Here is a 21,395-nt window from a genome sequence, read left to right as displayed (position 1 = left end):
ACATATCTGTAAGCGTAGTGCGGGCCGCCCCGTGACTAATTGGAGTAACGACATACGTACTGGCTGGCAAAAACTGGCAACGAAGAGCTGAAAATCACGCTCAGTAGCGTACCTTGGGAGTAGTCTATAAATAGCAGTAGACTGTAGTAGGCTGATTGTGATAATAATGATGACGATGAACGTATGAATACATTGCCATTCCTGGTTCAAAATGCTACTTTATGTCGTAATAAAAAAGAGGTCTTTGCTCAGCCGTGTACGATGAATGGGTTGTAATAAAAATAAGATAAAAATTAAAATATTTTATTGCAATAGAATAACGACGATTTTTTTTGCATTAGAGGTCGTTCAAAAAATTCTTTTAATTCATGTATTTATTTTATCTATATAAATTTATATATAATTATTATAGCTGCATATAAAACGGCCTGTCGCCTTTATTAATTTGTTATATCGATATTTTCGATAAGATTCATCGACACAATATCGAAACAACGGCCATCACTATGTTATTTATTTTACATCTAAGTACAACACACTTAAACTAATAAAAATCATCAACAAGTAATTCCGCTTCAAAATATAAAAATAATTAGAAATTGTTTTGATCACACTAACGTCAAATTAGCTTCAGAAATTGTACAAATTAATGTATATAATAATAACTGACGATCATTCCACCCTCAGTTTGTAATATATTAATTTAGTATAACGCTATATATATGATTTGTAAAACCACTTATTATATCTAATTGTTAATCTTTCGTAGAAAATAAGTCTAGTACTATCCTAAATATAATTTTTATAAATATACATGAAGATGAAATTACGAAACAGGTCACCTGTATATAAATAAAATCAATTGCCAAATGTATTCAAACACATCAGTACAAAACACCTGCATCTATTTGGCTAATTCTCTTGTGTTTGTAATTGTCATATGATTTGTATGAAAGAAAATGTTTCAAAAATGTTACGGAAAAGTGAATATGAAAAAATATTTTCATATAAAAAAGTGAAATACACAGAAGACATTATATGCGTATTCTTTAAAAATATTAAAGAATTTTCAGATTGATATTAAATTATGGATATTAAAATTATTTAATTTCATTTCATAGTCGCACTGAAATTTAATCTTAGTAAAGATAATAATCTTTATTTGTAATATCCATGCATGGCCGGGGCGAACAGCTAGTAATATTTATCTATTTATTATTATAATGTATTCATATACATATTAAGGAGTTGTTACAATGTTCTTAAGAAAAGTAAGTACACGAACCCTGTTTGGTTGTAGCAAATTTATATTGATAGGTAGCTAATATATGTACATGCATTAATATCAATTTAGATGTCCGATTATATATAATTATCTTACATATAATTGCTCGTTTTTAAATAGATTTGTTTTGCAATAATTTCGATTTACATTAAATAAATAAACAACAATTTAAAATATCATATTAATCACATAAAAATGAATTGAAGTCAGTCTGGCTATTTAGGTATATAATATTTATGTCAATCTGATTCTTTACTTGTAAGTCATGTGTGATTTGAAGCTTGGCGCATTTCTTCATTTTAACTTGCTAAAAAATCGTCAACTGAATAAAAACAATTGCCTAATAAATATTTTTTAGTATGAAATAATTTATCTGTCTTTTCATTTTTAATGTCTTCTTGAACTTTATTTTGTATCGATCTATACAGTAGGATTTAAATTTAAGATTAATTTAAGATAAAAATTTAATTAAAAATTGACATTTTTTGTTCTGGTAGTTCTATTTTCTTTTTGCGATTAGAGTTTTTTTGAATGATTTAATATTTTGTCTAACGAACATTGCTACTTCAAGAATATTGATGGAGGGAAAAGTTAACATTTTATTTTTGATAAAATGCGGTCTGCAAATATATTTTGGTTTTGTGTTAACCAATATAAAACCAATAGATAGTAGAACAAATAAATTTGATTCTTTGCTATGCCCCACAGTATTATAATATACAGGGTGTACGGGACAGGTTGGCCAAAACAAAAACAGATGATTAAGATCAATGGTCTGGTCAGATAAATTAACGATTCTTAGTTTCGACGCCGCGTAATGTACTTTTAATTCTACCATCTACACGACGCGTGATACATAGGTATAGCATGGTCAATAACGTTTCTACGTAGGTAATTTTCGTACCTATACTTGTAACGTTGACCTTACACAGCTTATCGCTGCTTTTTTGGTATTTCATAGTTTTTCACCATAAAATATTACTAATTCTTTTTGTTACATTATATCATGGATTCCATGATTTTAAATGAAAAAAAAAAAAACAGAGCTTTTTTTAAATTACACTACCTACTGTGGTTCACGCGACGCGGAATATCTAGTACCGCGCAGACAACGAGGCGCGATGACACATCAGAATATTCTTTGTAAAACATTTTAAATACGTGAATTACAGTTAAATCTAACTTGACTGTAGGTATTCTGGTCAGGTATTTTAATAAATTGTATCCAATTGTAAAGTTTGCTGTTATAAGGCGCTACGGTGAATAAGTTAACAACTAAATGTATGTTATGAACCTACGATGAAAGTGTATTAAAAAATTTCTTAAATTAATTGTTAGGAGTGTGAGTTGTAGATATACGACCTAATTATCTGTGTCTATCGATGACAATGTTCGTTGCTAAGCATCTTGTTGATTGTAACATTTTATTCTGCTTATTATACGTATTTTAATATTTTAATATCGCTTTCTGATCTCCACTTTAATATTAATCTTACTTTAGGTTCTTTTGGATCATATGATATACGACTCGAATGTCTACCTTCAAGGTGCTCACAAATTTGTGCTCAACACAGGGTCTCCGCGGTTTTCAATAATGTCGCTTCTTAATTTATTAAATGTTACCCTAATGTAATATTCATATTAGGTAGTTAATAAGAATGAAAGTATAATTGACCAAAATTTTAGGCTTTAATAAACTGAAAATCTTACATAGTTATTTGACATATAAAATCTACGACAATTAATAACTAAAACATTTTTCTAATATTTAATGTCATCACGACACCTAATTTCCTATTTCATCTCTTCAGCTGTATCGCACACAGTCACAAAGACTCTTAGTTTTATGTAAGCCCACAAAAAAAGTCCAATGAAGTTAAGCCAGGGAACCGACCCACAGATGAGGGCCGAATTTTCCAATCCAGCAATCAGGGAAGGTCTCATCTAGATGTTGTCACACCGGCGTACAACAACGCCATCATATTAAAATAAAATCCTCAGTTTTTTTTATGCAACATAGAATAGCAAATAAACTGACGGCTCACCTAATGGAAAGTGGTAACCGCCACCTATAGATATTGAGCACTTTGAGTATGAATTATTTTTTAGCGCATGGGGGCGAATGACGGTTGTCCTGCGCATTATGCTGCGCATTATGTTCGCGCATATTTAAATAGAAGTTATCCAAACAGATGGATCGGACGCCTAGAGCCAATTCTGTGGCCTCCATGTTCACCGGATTTTCCATTTTTTACTAGGGCTGCCTCAAAGAACAAGTGTACCGTAAGCCTATACAGTCTTTGGACGAATTATGCAGTCGTATCAGAGACGCCGCATCGAAAATAAACGAGCGACGGTACACAAGATTGCTCAGAGGAGCATTTATCCGAAGATGCAGGCATAAGAGTGAGAGGAAAACAATTTAAGCATTTATTGTAAATTTATATAAAATAAATTATTTTGAATATTAAATGTTGTTTTTTATTATTCCCCAATAATGAGATACATTTCAATTTAAAAAATGTTCCCATATTACAAATTTTATTATTTAGTCAAATTTTCTCCTTTTCTACATTAATAGCAATAAGTCACTATTCATGATAGATACAGTTATGAATTGCACCATTGTAAAATATACTTGAAATAGACATTATTTTAAAATTATTGGTCACCCATGTATTCATAAATTTTTTTATACCCAGGTTTGAACTTTGCTTAATTTTTTTTATTTGCATATTTTTCAAAAATATATTTTTTTTTAATACGCAAACTAATTTATAGTTTGCGTATTAAAAAAAACTGCAATTACTAGCCATATTTATATTCACTTTCTATCTATCAGCACATTTAGTGTATAATAATAAAACAACAAAAAACTAATAGAATTCATTCATTTCTGGTCATAGTAATCAGGACAGTAAAATAAAATAGAAAAAATTTGACTTTTCTTTAAAATAAAGATAACAAAGGTACTACTTATGATATATTTTGTTTCGTATTTTTTTAAGACGGCCGTATATTGAACTATAAGACGTTATCCATTCATTACCCGACACCCTGTATAAATAACAAAAACATACAGCCAAGTTATCATTCTCTCATACTTCAACATAGGTAATTAGATAGATCACCAAAATGACATTGAGATTACATACCTCGAAGATAAAATGCACTTATGTGCTTTGATACGTCTTCCCGATACTTCAACAATAACATCAGGTGCTATTTCTTCTAAAAACATGCGAAGCAAATCTTGACCGAGTCGGGATTGACAATTGCCAATTAGACTTGAAGTTTGACTAGTTTCTTCTGTTGTACTATTTTCTAGAAAAAAAAAATCAAATTAGCAATTATGGAAAACAATACAATATTATCAACATCAGGAACAAAAATTTAGTTTTCTTACCAACAACAGAACGACACATGCTGCTCTGAACGCTACTAATTTCAGACATATCAGAAGTTGGTTCATCCGCGTCACCAGGGCTCGAAGATGCTCCTAATCGAAGAGGAGACCGTGTCCTTGCCGATAGTGAGCCGGGCATACTTCTGCTAAATTCATTTTGCAAATGTGGAAACAACCTATTTAAACTCAATGCGTTTTCGGAATGAAATGAACTAATAACTTCTATAGATATGGCAGTACTGCCATGATTTTGACCTCCCCAATTATTCTCTGGTATAGATCTTGTCATTCTTACATCTAACACTGCTTCATTGCTTTTGGTAATAGAAGTTTCGACCTTTTGGATTGGTTTGTCTAAATCTGATAATTTCACAAAGAGATCGGTTGATGACTCAACTGTGGTCTCTTCTCGAGACGCAGCTGAATCTGATATTTTACTATCGGAGACTAAATTTGGCTGTATATCGCTCAAATGCTCTTTTTCTTCCTCGACCTTTTGCGTAGAGTTTTCTTCATGATCTTGAGGTAAACTAATAATTTCCGATATACTTATATTCGGATCATTGCATAATGATTCATATTTTTCAAAAGTACAAGTACTATTTGCTTCATTGTTAGTAGAGAAGGAAACAAGATTATTTTCGTTTAAATTCTTCGCACTCTTTCTAGTTTTTTGTACATTTTTGTTCTTCTCATGTTCGACAGTGTTGTTCCTTTTCATACTTAGGGATGAGGATAACCTAGCTGGCATCTCCTTTAAAGTAGACTTTTCACCTAAATCTATATACATAGAAAAAATATTCTTCTTTTCTGTAACATTATCCAAATTATGATTACTGGTTTTAGATACTGGGGAATCTGATAAAGTGGCTAAATCAATATAAAATTTATGGTATGATTTTTCACTATCTTTATCTGAGTCACCAGAACTTCTATTTTTGTTACAGGACTCGAGACTGTTACTTAACTTTGAAGCAACTCTTAAACTTTCGCAGGCTTTATCACCAAGTTTCTTTGGAACAGACGCTACATTTAACTCCTCTGTTTCTACCTTATTATTGGACATATCGACTACCCAAGCAGAAGAACAAGAGGGTTTTGATGATTTGTTAGAGTTATTATTATCCAATGGTGGCGTATAGGCTCCAGAAACTATTGGTATATTTTCTATTTTCCTGCGTGTTAAAGGACTATAGTTGATAACTTGAGGTAAATGATCTTCTACTGAAGCACCTCCTGAGATTATAGGAGAGGATTCATTGCATTTCTTTACCTTTTTAATATCTACATGACCATCAGACAACTTTACTAGAGATGCAGTTTCTTTTATATTCCTACCAGACTCGTATTGTGTCATAGACGAAGCATTAAGAGACATTATAGAGTTATGTGGCGTAGTAGATGTAAATAAAAGGGAAAATGAGCTACCTTTTTTTGCCTCATCATCAAGGCAAGAAGGTTCTTTAATATCACATTTTGTTTCGTTATTTGGATTCTCTTCTACATTAGATTCAAATGTATTTTGACACAAGGAATCCTCAGTAATAGGAGTCATTTCAAAAATAGTAGGTGACAAGTCTTTTTGTATAGAGTCTGGATCTTTATTTTCTGCCTGTTCTAAAGAGTCATCATTTTCATTACCTTCAGACCAATCATTTGGACTCATATCTTGCTTATTTGTGCAACAAGGTACAGGTTGACTTGGTGTGGGTAGTATTTCGGTCTTTATATCATTTTCTACGCCATTTATTTCTGTACTTATTTTTACAGTTTCATCTTCTTCATCAACCAAACTTGCTGCATCAATAAAACAAGAAGTAGATTTAAACGGCGATTTTTGTACCAAACTTGAACATAAAGCTTCGTGACGATCAAGTTCGTTTGTTTTCTTAGGATGTTCGTGAAAATGTTGACGCTCGTTGTTAATAAATTTTTCACAAATATCTTTTTCAGCTAATTTCGGAGGAAATACAGATTCCCAAGAACCTGTTTCAGAAGACAAAGACGATGATTCTAATATTACAATTTCTTCGTTCTGCCTTTGCTTTTCTTCTTTTGAGGATTTACAATTTTCTTTCAATCTAGTTGAACTTGTTTTTAAACAATTAAAATCTTTTTCTGAACAATTAGCACTAAAAACCGTTTGTGGCGATGTACCTGGTTTAATTCTCTGAACTGGATATTTATCTATAAGTGGACTAGACATAGAGTCATGGGAATTGCTTGCATCATCTGTAGTTAAGTCAAGCAAAGTGCTTTCTGTTAGTGATACATCAGCTAATGTTACATCTTTATGACTTGTGAGGCTTTCCAATAAGCCTGTATTTTCCAGTCCCGAATCAGAAGAGGTAAAGATATGATCCATCTTTGCAATATTATCCCCAACATTTAATTGGAAAAGGCAACCAGTTGAGCCAATTCCTGGAGAACAAGTATAGGCGGCAGATAAATAATCAGAAGATGAGCTAGGATCGTCTGTTATTAAACTATCTGGTGAATATGTTGGATCTAGCAACTTTGCTGACAGAGATTCTATTTTCTTTAAATCTTTTGTATTATTATCCTCGTCTTTATTGGATTCAACTTCGTCCCTTAGGTTTGAATTTTGACTAGCGGCCACATAAAATGTTTCAATTTCTGTTAATATATTATCTTTAAGATGAGTACTATTTAAAATATCACAACTGTTGGAATGTTTCACTGTTTTGGATGTTTGACTAGAATGAAGAGACAATGAAGTTGGTTTAGTGCACTGGGAAATCGGAGCCTTAATTAATTCTTGCGTTTGAGATTTGATAATAGATTGAAAAGCATTAGAGAGTACGTCTTGTTCTATAAGTTCTTTCTCTAACAAATTCCCATCAATAGGTACCAATGCGTAATATTCTTTAGTCAATTCAGTACTTGGACTTGGGTTAAGTGTAATTGGGAGTGCTTTTTCTGTATAAGGACTAATACACTTAGGAGTTAAAAATACTTCCGGTTCTTCAACATCTTCTTTACTATTCCAAGATTTGTCGGAAATGCAACTGAGTAGTTTAAATGTATCATTGATATAAGCAATTATTTCTTTTTCCTGATTTTTTATATTGCACTCAGTGTACGTATCGCTGAAAATTAAAAATTACATTCAATGTAGTTTTAAATTATAAAATCATAATATATACAACATATAACAGAAAGTCGACTTAGTCTATTAAAAAAATTACTATTAAAAAAAAACAGTCAATGCATTTAGAGATTTATAAAATAAAGTTATAATAAATGTTTAAAACTATGTCTATTTAAACATGTAAACATACATTTAGAAAAATAACAATATACATAAAAAAATAACATGGTTACAAACTAAACAGAATGAAAATATCAAAATATGCTCATGTCTATGGGCGACGGTTACCACCTTCCATCAGGTGGGCCGTCAGCTTGTTTGCCATTCTAAGTTGTATAAAAAAAACTATTGTTTTTTATTGTTTTTTTTTAAGGTTGCGTCATACTATATTTTTAATCAAAACCCATAAACAAAATAACTTCTTCATATTTAAAAAATAATGATTACATATTAGTAACCACAGTATTTTATCTATCTAAAAGTTAGGTCTCTTCTTAGAAATTAGGTAAAGAACCGAGTATCAAACTCTATTAGGCATGAGTAATATTGGTACTGCTCCAATATCTATATATTGGGTTCTTTTAAACATTGAAGGAAAAAAGTCATCACCTATTTCGATACCGCCCGTACCAGATGGATCTATATTAGTTTCGATCTTCATTTCGACCTTAAATAATAGATAACAGACATGTAACAAATTCGTTATTGGGCCAATATATAAATATTGCTAAATATTACCCACTCCTATTAGCCATATTTTTCTAGAGTACCTACTTTTCATTATTAGGAAACTAAAATATAAAAAATAAAATATACTACCTAAGTTTAAGTAAATGTATGTACACATGTGTGATTAAGGAATAAAAAGTAATAAAAACAATGAACTAAAATATAAAAGCAACATAAAAAGCAATCCACCTATTAATTTACAAAGTGCAAATAATTCACAAGCACGATGATAACAAACATACTATATTCAATAAGATTAATATTATAAATGTGAAAGTGAATTTGTTTGTAACCTTATCGCGCCTTAACCACTCATAAATTTTCGTATACACGTACTACACGGGGAGGTCAAAAAGTTCGCGGAATGAGGGGGAAGGGGGTTGAAATTAAACATGAAACTATTTTTTTCTTTTCAATATATTCTCCATTAACCTTAATACATTTTTTATATCTCTCAAATAATTTGTTTACACCATTGAAAAAAAAAGGTTTATCTTTGCTGTTAAAATAGCCCGAAATTGCAGACTTAACTTCTTCATCGACGCCAAATTTATTTCCACGCAGCTCCTTTTTCATTTATGAGAATAAATAAAAGTCGCTGGGGGCCAAGTCTGGGCTGAAAGGTGGGTGGTTTAATTTTTCAAACCTGCATCGGTGGATGGCAGCCGTCGCAACATGGTACGTGTAGACGGAAGCGTTGTCGTGCAAAAGGAGCACACCTTTTGACAGCTTTCCTCTTCGTTTTTCCTTGATAGTTTCTTTCAATCTGTACAGTAAAGAAGCGTAGTACTGTCCCTTTATAGTCACACCACGATCTTGATAATCTATCAGCAAAATGCCTTCTGTATCCCAAAAGATAGTCGCCATTATCTTTCCGGCCGATTGTGACACTTTAAACTTCTTCGGAGGAGTTGTGCTTTTTTTTATGTCACTGCATCGACTCAGGTTCATTGTGGTGAACCCAGGTTTCATCTCCAGTAACAATCCGGGCCATAACTTCTTTCCTACTCTCTCCACAGAGCTCTAAAAACTGGCGAGAACACTCGACACGCTCATTTTTTTTAAAGTAGCGCGAACTTTCTTGGAACCCATCTCGCACTGACCTTAGTCTTGCCAAGATAATGATGTAGAATATTTAAAATACTTGTTTCGGATACTCCGACCATTGCTGCAAGCTACTTCTTCTTTAGCCTGGGAATCTTCTAATACAAGTTTTTCTACTTTTGCAATCTAATACAAGTTTTTCACAAAAGTATTGCAACGATTTCCGGTGTAGTGGCCTCAATTGGCCATCCGGAGCGGGGGTCATCTTCAATAGACTCTCTTCCTTGTTTGAAAAGACCATGCCACTTGTAAGCCATGGTTTTACCAGGGGCAGAGACCGCGTAAACTGCTAACAGCTCTTGAAAAATCGTCTGAGCGGATTTTCCTTGCTTGGTGAGGAACTTAATAACGGCGCGGTTTTCAATTTTCTCCATACTCGCTGACTTCTTCCCGATTCACTTGTTTGCAGATCGATAACTCAAAAGTCAATAGCCCGATTTGGTTCAAACTTGGTATATATACTCTTAATGAAGTGCTTAACAAGTGACCTGGACAAGTAAACCAACCCCTCCATTCCGAGAACTTTTTGACCTCCCCTCGTATATGAGATGTAGAAGGATATAGGCTACTTTTTGTTCCGGTCAGTAAACATATCCCAGTCACGCGAACGAAGTCGTGGGTAAAAATTAGTTAAATTATAAAGCTTTATACATATGTTTCAGGCAAAATATTTGTGCAAGTTAATATTAGATGCTACATGATTTCGCGCATCCAAAAGTCCCATAAATTAGTGCACAGCATACGAAAAATGCTATTTAAAATATATAGATTGAAATCAAAATTATTGGCATCTTTTCAAGGAAGTGTATCGGAAAACTGATTTTGTTTCCCAAATAAATAATTACTATTCTTTTCCATTTCCTACTCACTCAAATTTATCAGCGTTAACAGCCGCAGTGATAGTACATACATGTTCCATTTGAATTTTTCATGTTTAGAATTCCGTATCAAAGGATAACTTATGGTGCAACTTTATCTGTCCGTCCATATCCGCTGTATCTCAATAAGTGTTAATTTAATCAATTTAAAGTACTAGATATTGTTGGTTGAAATATTATAAAAGAAAAAAAAATTTTCTTTACTAGGGTGTTAAAGTTTCAAAATTAACCTACTCGTCTGAGATATCTGTATTTACTATTGCACATATATATGTGCAATAGTAAATACAATGATAACAAACATCCAAAAGTACAATACACTACCATGAATTTAAAATATATACTAAATAAAATTATTTATATTATTACAACCTACTAAACTATTAATTATGTAGTCATTACAAAGTTATACTACCAAAACTGGCTTAACTTTAAGATAAATACAAATGGCATGAAATCACTATTCTTACCTTATGAATGAATAAATTTCATCAAAAGTACTACGTCCTATATTCAGATGCAAAATTGTTTCAAGTTTATGATAAAATTTCTTGGTACGAGCTTTAAGGATGCAAGAATGGGTTAATATTTTTAATTTACCACATACTACTTCAATGTCTGAATAAATAGATTCATCAAATATTCTGGAACAAATAAGGCAGCAAAATTATGAAGCTATGAACATGTGAAGATAACATGCTAACTGGTGTCTTCCTATAATTCAGATTCATTACTTATCGTTACACTTTTACTGCTCTTCAACATAAGAACAGAAGATTACATTATAAAAACAGCTATATTGAAATTAATAAGAAAACTATACAGAAGTTAGAGATTGCAAAAAGAATCTTTATCAACATGATTCAGATTTAATGAAGGCATCGCGGAGTGTAACGACATTTTGAGACACGACTTAAATTATATCTATTTGTTATTAAATCAAATGAACAGAGAAAAAAACACAAAAATTAATAAAAAAATTAGTATTGTTAAAATTATTTTTTAGTTATTATTAATGTTAAAATTATGAGAATTTATGCAACGACATACGAATACCATGCTAAGAATGTTCCTACTATTACAGGGTTAAGGGTTTTTATTACAAGTCACATTTAATATATTTAAAACAATGTAAAAAAGAAAAAAATATGTACTACCAGTATGCCTTATGGTACAACTAACTCGTGTGTATTAAGTACCAAACATGCAGATTCAATGACGGTCAGTAACTACATAATACGTTACAAAATGACACTTTCTCCGAGTTGTGCAGTATTTAGATCTGCGAGAAAAACAAATGACCTTCAAAAGAAAAAATGCATTAATTAATGTAGCTACTGTTAAAACTGTTATATTTTACTAACTGGTTCCTTTTACAAGAATTTTATCTTTAGTTACCATGGGATTTCAGGACCTCCTGTCTTAAGAATGTTACAGTCCATAAAATTATGTATGATATACATATCTATTTATATTTTTACTCATAAAATAGTAATGCCCCATAATCACATCTCAAAATGTCCAAAATCGAATAAAGAATCATATCTAGAATATCATTTACGCATAACGTCGTGTCTAATAAAAAATAAAACAATAATATTCACATGATCTCAAATTTAGTCTCCGGTATAACGCAAATGACGTAGTGTCGAGTATATCAAACAATAAGTATTTTAAGTAATTAAATCATTTAAGTTGGAAATTCAAAGTATTTGATTCGTTTATTCGTTATTGACATCTTATGTGATTTTGAGTGGTGACCGCATATTTGTATTACTTCTCGCTTTACGTTACTTTTATGCTATAAGCAAAGAACATGTAAATATAAAATATGCATAGTTCCACGCCCTCGCTTCCGTTTGACGTCCCTCAGCATCGACTTATATAAGTACTTGCACGTCTTTAAACGATCTTAAATAACAGATGCACAAATAAAAAATTCATACATACATGTCTTAATGACTTCATTCAATAGAACTTTCATGTAACCCAAACTAAATAATGCATTTATTCTTATACCCAAACCCTATCTGTTTGTTAAAATCTTATCTGAATATTTTTATTACTCAAAAAGTACTATATGCATAAACCAGACTAATATAATAGAATAAGAGTAGTAGTAAAAACAACCAAGTTAAACTACCACTTCAAGTTTCTGTAAATTTATTGAAAATATAAGTATTTGTAAATTATAATACAATTGTTATATACCAAAATTACTACACACATTAATAAATAGGATTCCTGTAATAAATAAAAAAATAATAAAAGGACTTAGTAAAAAAATTTGCCTTTGAAAAAGAATTCAAGATTCGAGAAGTCACAAATAAAAAAAAGAACAAAATTTTTAACAAATAGTTTAAAAATTTTATTATAAAGCAAATTGTAGCTCAAGTAATTCTGCATGTTTTGTACACATTCTAATGAGTAGTAATCGTCTATTATCGTGTAGTATTATTTTCGTTACCTATATAGGATCCAAAGAAAATCAACACCGTTATCATTACCTACAGCAGCTGTAAATAATGTCCACTTAGAACCTTTTAAACAATGAAAAATAATTCATATCTATTAAGTAATGTGTGCAGTAAATGTTACTGAATAATAGCCAGCTTAGCATCCGCCACACTATCATAAATAATAAATAGTCATTAATATATAGGCTTAAGGAAAAAATATATAATTTGGACAGAACAATAGAGTCGATTTTGAGGAGCCTATTCTCTAAACCCATCTTCAACATTAAAAATTCAATTTGATATCACAGCGAATCTTTATTGTAAGGATCAATATAAAATAATTTTCTAGAGGTTTTAGGTAAAAAATATATTTTTAATCTATGATAATTTATGGTATAATAGTAATTAGTTACGTAATATTAAATTAAAATATTAGGTTAAGATATAAATTTAAAGAAATGCGTCCTCAAATTTGGTCTTAACGTCTGCTATTACATCTAGTGTATAAGAAAAATAAGTATGAATATAAGCAAGTATAGCAATTTGTTAAGTATTATAAAACTTTTTATATATTGGCGGCTATCTTTACCTTTAATATACATTATGTGACGTGTTTCCGCCGAGATTACTTTTTTACAACTGGTATAAAAACATTAACATACATACCTAGCAACATCTTCTTCCAATTGTTGCTGGAGTTGTACCTCTAAAAGTAGACCCTCGTCAGAGGCCGATGTCGACGCCGGCGCCGGCCTACGCGACGAGCGAGCGCCCGGCATCAAGCATTTCTGAAAAATACACAAACGATACACAAAAGAGGCACTGGTTATAGGTTAAAAAAAATATAAAACAGATAACTAATAATAAACTTCCAACTAAACCACAGTGACGGTAACAGATTTTTTGGAATCTCATATTTAGCCAAATAGTATAATTCTGAGTAACCGGAACCCATTCATAAACCTAATAATTGTAAAAATGTTTGGATGCTTAGATGTTTGTATGTTAGTTACTCACAATTAAGCGGTTGAACGGATGTCAATTCAATTTGGTAGACAAATAGGTTATATCTAAACTTAACACAGTTTACAGATACACGTGGATAACTCCGCAATAAACAGCTAGTAACATTCCTGAGAAAGTGTTCTAATCCCAACAAAGCTGCGGATTACAATGATAAGGTCTTCAAAGTCAGTATGAGGAGCAATTAAATGAAGTTGTACAATGATCAGTTAATGGAACACTGTCGCTAACAAACGTATACAAGTGTCAAATTTATTGGTGAGCACATCATATATTTATTATAATAATTAATTAATATATAAGTGCACCATAATCAGAATATAATTCTGTTACGTCAATATGCGTTTCTGTTACATGGATCCACTACAATACCTATAGTGCAAACAAAACTAAATCCACGGACCCCTATAATAACAACGCCGTATCTAATATACTACAATGCTTTTGGTATCCATAGTATAATAAATAATAATTTGTTTATTTGTTTGTTACCACTTAAAGCTTTAACGACTCGAACAAACCGCTATAAAATTTGGTAAATATGTACCATTTGGATTGGCCTTTTTTATACCACTGAGATACCAAACAAGCATACGGTCCTCCTGATGGTAAGCGGTTACCGTAGTCTTTAGACTACGACATAGACTATTTTTTATCGCAGTTAATCAACTTATGTCGACAATAATGATAAATCATTTTTTTTCTATTAAGTAATTTGCAAATAGTTACATTACTTATTAGATAATAAGGAACCGTGTGCATTTTCTAACACAATCTTCTGCAAAATTACAATTATGATTATATTTTCATTAGATTCCATTAAAAAAAAAAATCATTTAGTAAATTCTATAAAGTAAATAAGTATAAACCCCTGAGATAACATGTTATATTGAAATGCAAATCATGTTTCTATTGTTTGGCACAACCAATAATGACATCACAAAAGCACTCTTATTGTATTCCTCATTGTAAATGCACATCATTATTTGAATAAGCAACAAGAATATCAAGTTACAAAAATTTTGAAATATTTACTGATGTGCTAGATAATATTAACAATACGCGTAATTGTCGAGTGAAGTATTTTATGGCATCGTATGCAACAGAGATATAGTATAAGTAATATTACATTTAGAATGTTACATTATTTTCGAAAAGTATAATAATATAAAGTATAATATTCTTAAAACTTTATAATGAAACTTCATAATCTCTAAGTTAAATCAAATAATACGCATTTCCTAAATTTCATTAAAATCAATTACCCGGTTTCAGAGATCAGTGTGAATAAACAGATTTGCTTCGCAACAAAACTTTGATCATGAAAAATTAATATCATACAGCAATTTATCGAAATTTTTTTAAGTTTGGTTAGTTGGCCTATGTTGTGTGGCCAAGTTAGTTGGTCTATGTCGTGTGTCATTTTTAAACTCTATCGCTATCCAAGGAATAATCGAAATCGGTCTCGCTTTAACGATAAAATTGGACAAGAAATTCATGTAAATTGAGAACCTTCGCCTTTTAATTGTAGCTTAAAAATATTTCATATTAAGACATTTGAAGAAATGTTCAACAGGATTTATTATATTAAAGCACACACACTCAATTGTTCATTCATGAGATTCATACTATTTATATCTCAGTCACTCATTCAGGTGAGTATATACTCGTATGTGGATAAACAGCAAACTCTAACTGGTCGTTTCTGCCGCGAAACTGCCAACCGTTAGAGCAGACGTATTCTAGAACGTACATCGCGAAACGACAAGTGTAGTTTAAAATGACGAGTGGCTAGAGTGACAAGATACATATATAGAATGATTGTTAAAAACTGTAAACGAAAAACCGAACCTTGTGCTCAGTAGTGTCTGGGGAGCATGTCCAGCAAGGACTGTAATACGCTGATTATGATGACGATGAAACTGACTCACTTTTAAGCATTGGTTAAGACTATTTTACATATAGTATATTTTTAGTAGTACATATACTATTAAGTATTATGAGACTTCCGACCATGAGCAATGGCATAAATAACATGCAAACAATGTATACACACAAAAGGAATGTCTATCTACGTTTAACTGGCCATCTCTAGGCTCCTTTAGGTGCCTCAATGTTTACCATATTTGTAAGAATAACAATTTTAAAATAAAGACAGAAAAACAAAAACTAAGAAATAATAAAACAGTAAATGATTATCGCCGTGTGTCCCGGCATAGAATAGGTCATTCCTTCCTTTTCTGTGGGTATCGTAGGAGGCGACTTAGGGTGGGTAAGATATGGGCAGCAGCGTCCCTCTTAACACATATCTAAAAGCCTAACTGCGGTTGCCAACCCGCCTGCCAAGCGTGGCAAAACTCCCCTTATGGGAAAGGCTTATATTCAGTAATGGACAGTTAACGGCTGAAATAATAATAAAAACTATTATGCTAATACGACATCGAGAGAAATTTAATTGACTTTTGCCGATGCAATGAATATAACTACACATAATATTAATAATGATAGAGGTATTTTATAGATAGGTATTTATTATTATAATAACATTTTATAAAACTAGGTTATTTTGATGGAGTTCTATTATTTTTGGAATTGCGAATTATACAAATCAGTATTTAGCTTTTGTGTAAATGTGCACTCAATCATGATGACTGATAGGAATACGTAGAAAAGAAAAACACATTGCGCTGACTAGGTATTATATCCTATAATTTCACTATCATATCCCATCCTTCAATCCCAAACAGGCAGGCACTGAGACAGAAGAGCTTACTTGATTCTCTACATAGCATTAAACAAAATCACTTCTCGTCTGTATGCTTAGATTTTTTAAACTACACAACGGATTTTAATACGGCTTTCATCCATAGATAGTATTATTTAAGGGGAAGATTTATACGTGTAATTTAATATTGTTTTGTATTAATTTGTTGAAATATGACGATAATTGTTCAAGATGTCAGTCAAGCTCCAGTCGACTGAGCTTTCATCAAAAACGCTGACTAATCCGTTAGAGAGAATGTATGGTGGGATTATTTCTCTTTTATAGGCCTACAAAAAAGTCTCCAATGGTATATGTTATCTAATTCATGTGTGTCAAGTGTAAACATATATATATATATATATATATATATATATATATATATATATATATCCCATGCGTTGCCATTCCTGAGGGCTCAGATGTTATTCCATTGTAGCCTATAAATTCACGCCATATCCCACCCTTCAAACCGAAACACAGCCATGCAAACACATCTACTTCACGATAGAAACACGAATGGGACAGAGGTACCCAAGCAATCGACTTTTGTACAAAGTCTCTCTCTGGTAAGATATATGACTCTGATATATATATATATAACGTTGACCATCTACCCCACAGTGGTTTGTCAGAGTTGGTATACAATAAACAATATTCTGAACAAATGCAGTCATCTCTAGTAATCTATTAATATCTACTATATCAAGTGTCTTTCCTATTTTGGCTGTTATACCCATTTATACAAATTTCTATAAATTAAATGAAAACAAATTATTGCATGGAACGAAATACGTAAAAAAAATTATTAATTATACACACTTAAAATCTACCTGCTAATTTCTAATAAATCAGTCTACTATTCACATCTATACCCGCTTTCATTTAATATTCATTACATCTGACAGTGAAAACACGAAGCTATACAAATACAAATAAACTTCTAGTGGCATTTAATGCAACAAATTTGTAAAAAATTACAAGTGTTTTGTTTAGCTATAATACAAAAATGTGAGCAAAAAGGTTTTAATGTGAGTTTAAATAATCAATGTGAATGAGCCAGTTAGTGTAAAAATGACAGATTTGATACAAGTAATATAAATAGCCACGTACAGGCAGAGCGAAAATGACTAAACACCCATATACACAAAAAAAAAGGTTAATTAATTAAATTATTGAATATTTACTATTCAAAATTTTTTAGGAACTCGCTTAGTGCAACTTAATCCAGCCTGATCCCTATTATCCATTGTCTTCGAAGCAGCCAAAACACTTACTGGCAATATGACCAATACCAGTACTCGGCAATGAATTGATGAGACAATTCACCTCAGTAATTGAGTTTAAACGTCGCCTCTTACCGTCTGGTCTATCGACAGTCACTGATCCATCACTTGGATATACCAAAATGTTTCCGAGCCGCCATAAAAGCAACATGTCTGCCCTTGGTATAGAATTCTGAGAAAGTAATTCTTGAGGCCAGTTTTTGAGAACCAAACTTTGTCCTTGAATTCAACATTGCAGAATTTGACTAAAATTAGCCTGGGCTTCTCACTAGACTTATGTCCCACCCTGTGACTGCCACTGATGAAATCTTCAGTAATGGGTAGTTTGAGTCGCTCAGTAATAATTTTTATCACCTCTGAAGATGTCTTCGCCGCTGTCTTGAGCACCGTGCATAAGAAGAATTGGCGATAACCTAAACCTGTTGTTGTAGGATGTTCAATGTGGCTAAGATGGAGGACTTGAAATCGCTGAAGTCCATTGCTAATGAGGTAAGGATAATCGGCGCAGTACTGGCCTTGTGAAGATCCTCTTGAAAGCCACGATCTTACTTGCGAAATGTTCATTTGATCTAGAGATTCTTGAATTGACTCTATTTCTTTATTAAGGAAAACTAGAGAGTAAATAATGTAACTACTTACAACTTACTGCAAATAATCTGCTACATTTGAACTAAAATTGCTATCCAACACTCGAAGCTGTACAGGAACAGCAGGTCAGGTTAAGCTCTTATTTTTGATTGGTTTTTTAACATACTATTATAATTTTATTATTATTAATTGAAAAAATAGTTGATGTAATGTTAAGTCACTTATATGTATGTATTAAATGTAATGTATCTTGTACCCAAAAATAATTTTGCATGCTTTAGAATATAAGGCGAACATTTGTACTTCACAATAGATCAATATCTATAAAAACAATATTCTGGCAAATAAACAAATCTAATCTAACAAATCTAATCTTAATTTTCCTCTTGCATTTAAGGTATTAAAATAATTAATTCTAATGTACACTATACTATCACATAAAGTGGGTTTATTTGTTTGAACATACTTATAAACAGATTTAAAAAATTCCTTTGCATTTGATAGCTCTTTTGTTGAGGATCACAGAACAGGACTACATTTATCTAATATATAAAATTCTCGTGTCACGGCATTTGTTACCAAACTCCTCCGAAACGGCTTTACCAATATTTATGAAATTTTGTGTACATATTGGGTAGGTCTGAGAATCGGCCAACATCTATTTTTCATACCCGTCAATGATAAGGGTGACCCACCCCCAAAATATATTTTTTTATTTTTTTGACAAAATTTTTTATTTTTATTATATTATAATTTAGCATTGAAAAATACATATTTTTTATATTTTCATAGATAATAATGATAGAAATTTTCATCATTTTACGATCAACCCCTGTATTTTAATCACGATTTTTATATTTCACAATAAGTGGTAAAACAACGTTTACGGGGTCAGCTAGTAATTCAATAAACTTCTTTTTATGACATTTAAATGAAAAGAGAAATAGTATGTTTTTTACATTGACCAACACTAGTAAAAAACTATAATAGTATCATGGGACCCATAATCCAATCCAGGACCAAATTATTTATGCAAATCAACATGCTCATGTAACATGGAGGTCATCACTATGTAGCATAAAGATAAAACGATTTTAGAAATACACATAAAGTAGATTTAGAGATACAAATGAAACACTTTCATATAATACTCTATTTAGAATACTAGGCTAATTTTCAATATCATTTTAGGACTCCTTAGCAGAAAAATAAAAAGAAATTATTTGCTTTGTAATATATGTGATCCAATAATATCTAAAACTAATCCAAATTTTAAATAGATAACATTTAAAGATGCTGAGATGAATACTATATGAATTGCAACAGATGAAACCAAGTCGCATAATAAGGACACCTTTATATTATTTTGGTATGCAATCTGTCTAATCTTTGTTTGCTAAATTACGCACAAGTACAAAATCAATGGATACTGTTAAGGGTGATTTCCTAAATGGTTGATAAATAATAGAATTCTTCATGAGTTTGTTACTTTCTTTACTAATAAATATAAAAGAGTTTGAGACCCTTCAAGGTCAGATGCTATCTTTAAATGTTGATAAATAAATACATCCTTGTCCATTAAATGAATCCTAATATGATACTAATAAATAATATAAAAATTATTATAAACAGACTTGTTATAATTATTATTATAAGAATATATATATTTATAATTATTGGTTCCACAAAAAAATCAGTATTTAGGTGTTATATATGAATGTCTAGATTCCTAGATAACTGAGTGGTGACCATTTTGATAGCAAAATTTCTAATTAGGTATAAGTCTATTTTTATATTTTATATTAAAATAAAATTTATAATTGTTTATGTTTTTGTTGTAACTATTGTAATTGGCATGCACCAAATAAATATTTCTCTTGCTTTCTTTCTTTCTAATTAAATAATATATAGAATCCCATAAACAATACATAATTATGATTACAGAAGCTCAAACATGGAAAGAGGAAACCATACAATACATTAAAATATACAGTATACTTGTATATTTAAATAATGTAGATACCCATATTATGCACTTGCATAATATAGATAACATCGTAAATAACAAAAATTGATGAAATTCCATAAACATAACTACATTCCAGCTAAATAATGGATACTGCACTGGTAAAATATATAATAAAATATATTATTTAAGTGAAAAACAATTATTTAAAGCCAAGATATTTATATATCAATACATACAAACAAATCTGTAATATTTGCAAAAATTTAGATTGAGTTTCTAATTATTTTCCGATTTGACGTAGTTACCCGTTTAAGTATTGGAACAACTAAAATTACGATTCATTTAATATAACTTAATTAAAAATATTATAATAAAGTTTGTTTTGACAAAAAATAGAGTTCAGCAATAAAAACCTGGTCATAAATTATTATAATATATAAAAAGATTTAGGACCTACCTCTATATGTATCCAATTTGTTATTTCTGCAACAATGAAATGTTAAGAGAAAACTTAAAATTATATTAAAATCAAACACACAATTAAAGTCTGAGTAACATACAAAAGCATTAGAGTGAATTATTGAAATTTGATTATTTCTCTATTCGTTCTACAAATAAGATTTTTAGTTTTCAATTCGATCAAAACCCATATATACTATAGATACGTTGTAAGTAGGTATGTCTCATAGATATGGTACACTGTAACTACAGACATATTCAATCTATCATAAAGAACGTAACAGTGAACACATAGATTAAGGAACTTCGATTGTTACAAATAAACAGTTGAATAGA

The 21,395-nt window shown here is 31.0% G+C and overlaps 1 protein-coding gene across 3 annotated transcripts in view; it reads right to left on the bottom strand.

Moving 5' to 3' along the window:
- The window catches only part of LOC113519544 (uncharacterized), a 29,594-nt gene extending 8,302 nt beyond the window's left edge, over positions 1–21,292 (bottom strand). The window contains exons 1-6 of one of the 3 annotated variants that reach the window (XM_031911405.2): positions 21,161–21,292; positions 21,058–21,083; positions 13,640–13,761; positions 10,985–11,158; positions 4,692–7,801; positions 4,441–4,609 (exon numbers count right to left, since the gene is read on the bottom strand). In XM_031911405.2, coding sequence (XP_031767265.2) covers positions 4,441–4,609; positions 4,692–7,801; positions 10,985–11,158; positions 13,640–13,752 — 3,566 coding nt within the window. In that variant the 5' untranslated portion in view covers positions 13,753–13,761; positions 21,058–21,083; positions 21,161–21,292. Of the gene's footprint in view, positions 1–4,440; positions 4,610–4,691; positions 7,802–10,984; positions 11,159–13,639; positions 13,762–21,057 lie in introns of all 3 variants that reach the window. The other 2 variants (XM_026904660.3, XM_031911406.2) reach the window with 2 other exon arrangements.
- Between the last annotated feature and the right edge of the window lie 103 nt (positions 21,293–21,395).

The sequence above is a fragment of the Galleria mellonella genome, unplaced genomic scaffold (assembly GCF_026898425.1).
Source record: "Galleria mellonella isolate WM207_F2 unplaced genomic scaffold, CSIRO_AGI_GalMel_v1 utg33, whole genome shotgun sequence".
Taxonomy (NCBI): Eukaryota; Metazoa; Arthropoda; class Insecta; order Lepidoptera; family Pyralidae; genus Galleria; species Galleria mellonella.
This window is presented reverse-complemented; position numbering and strand designations above follow the sequence as displayed.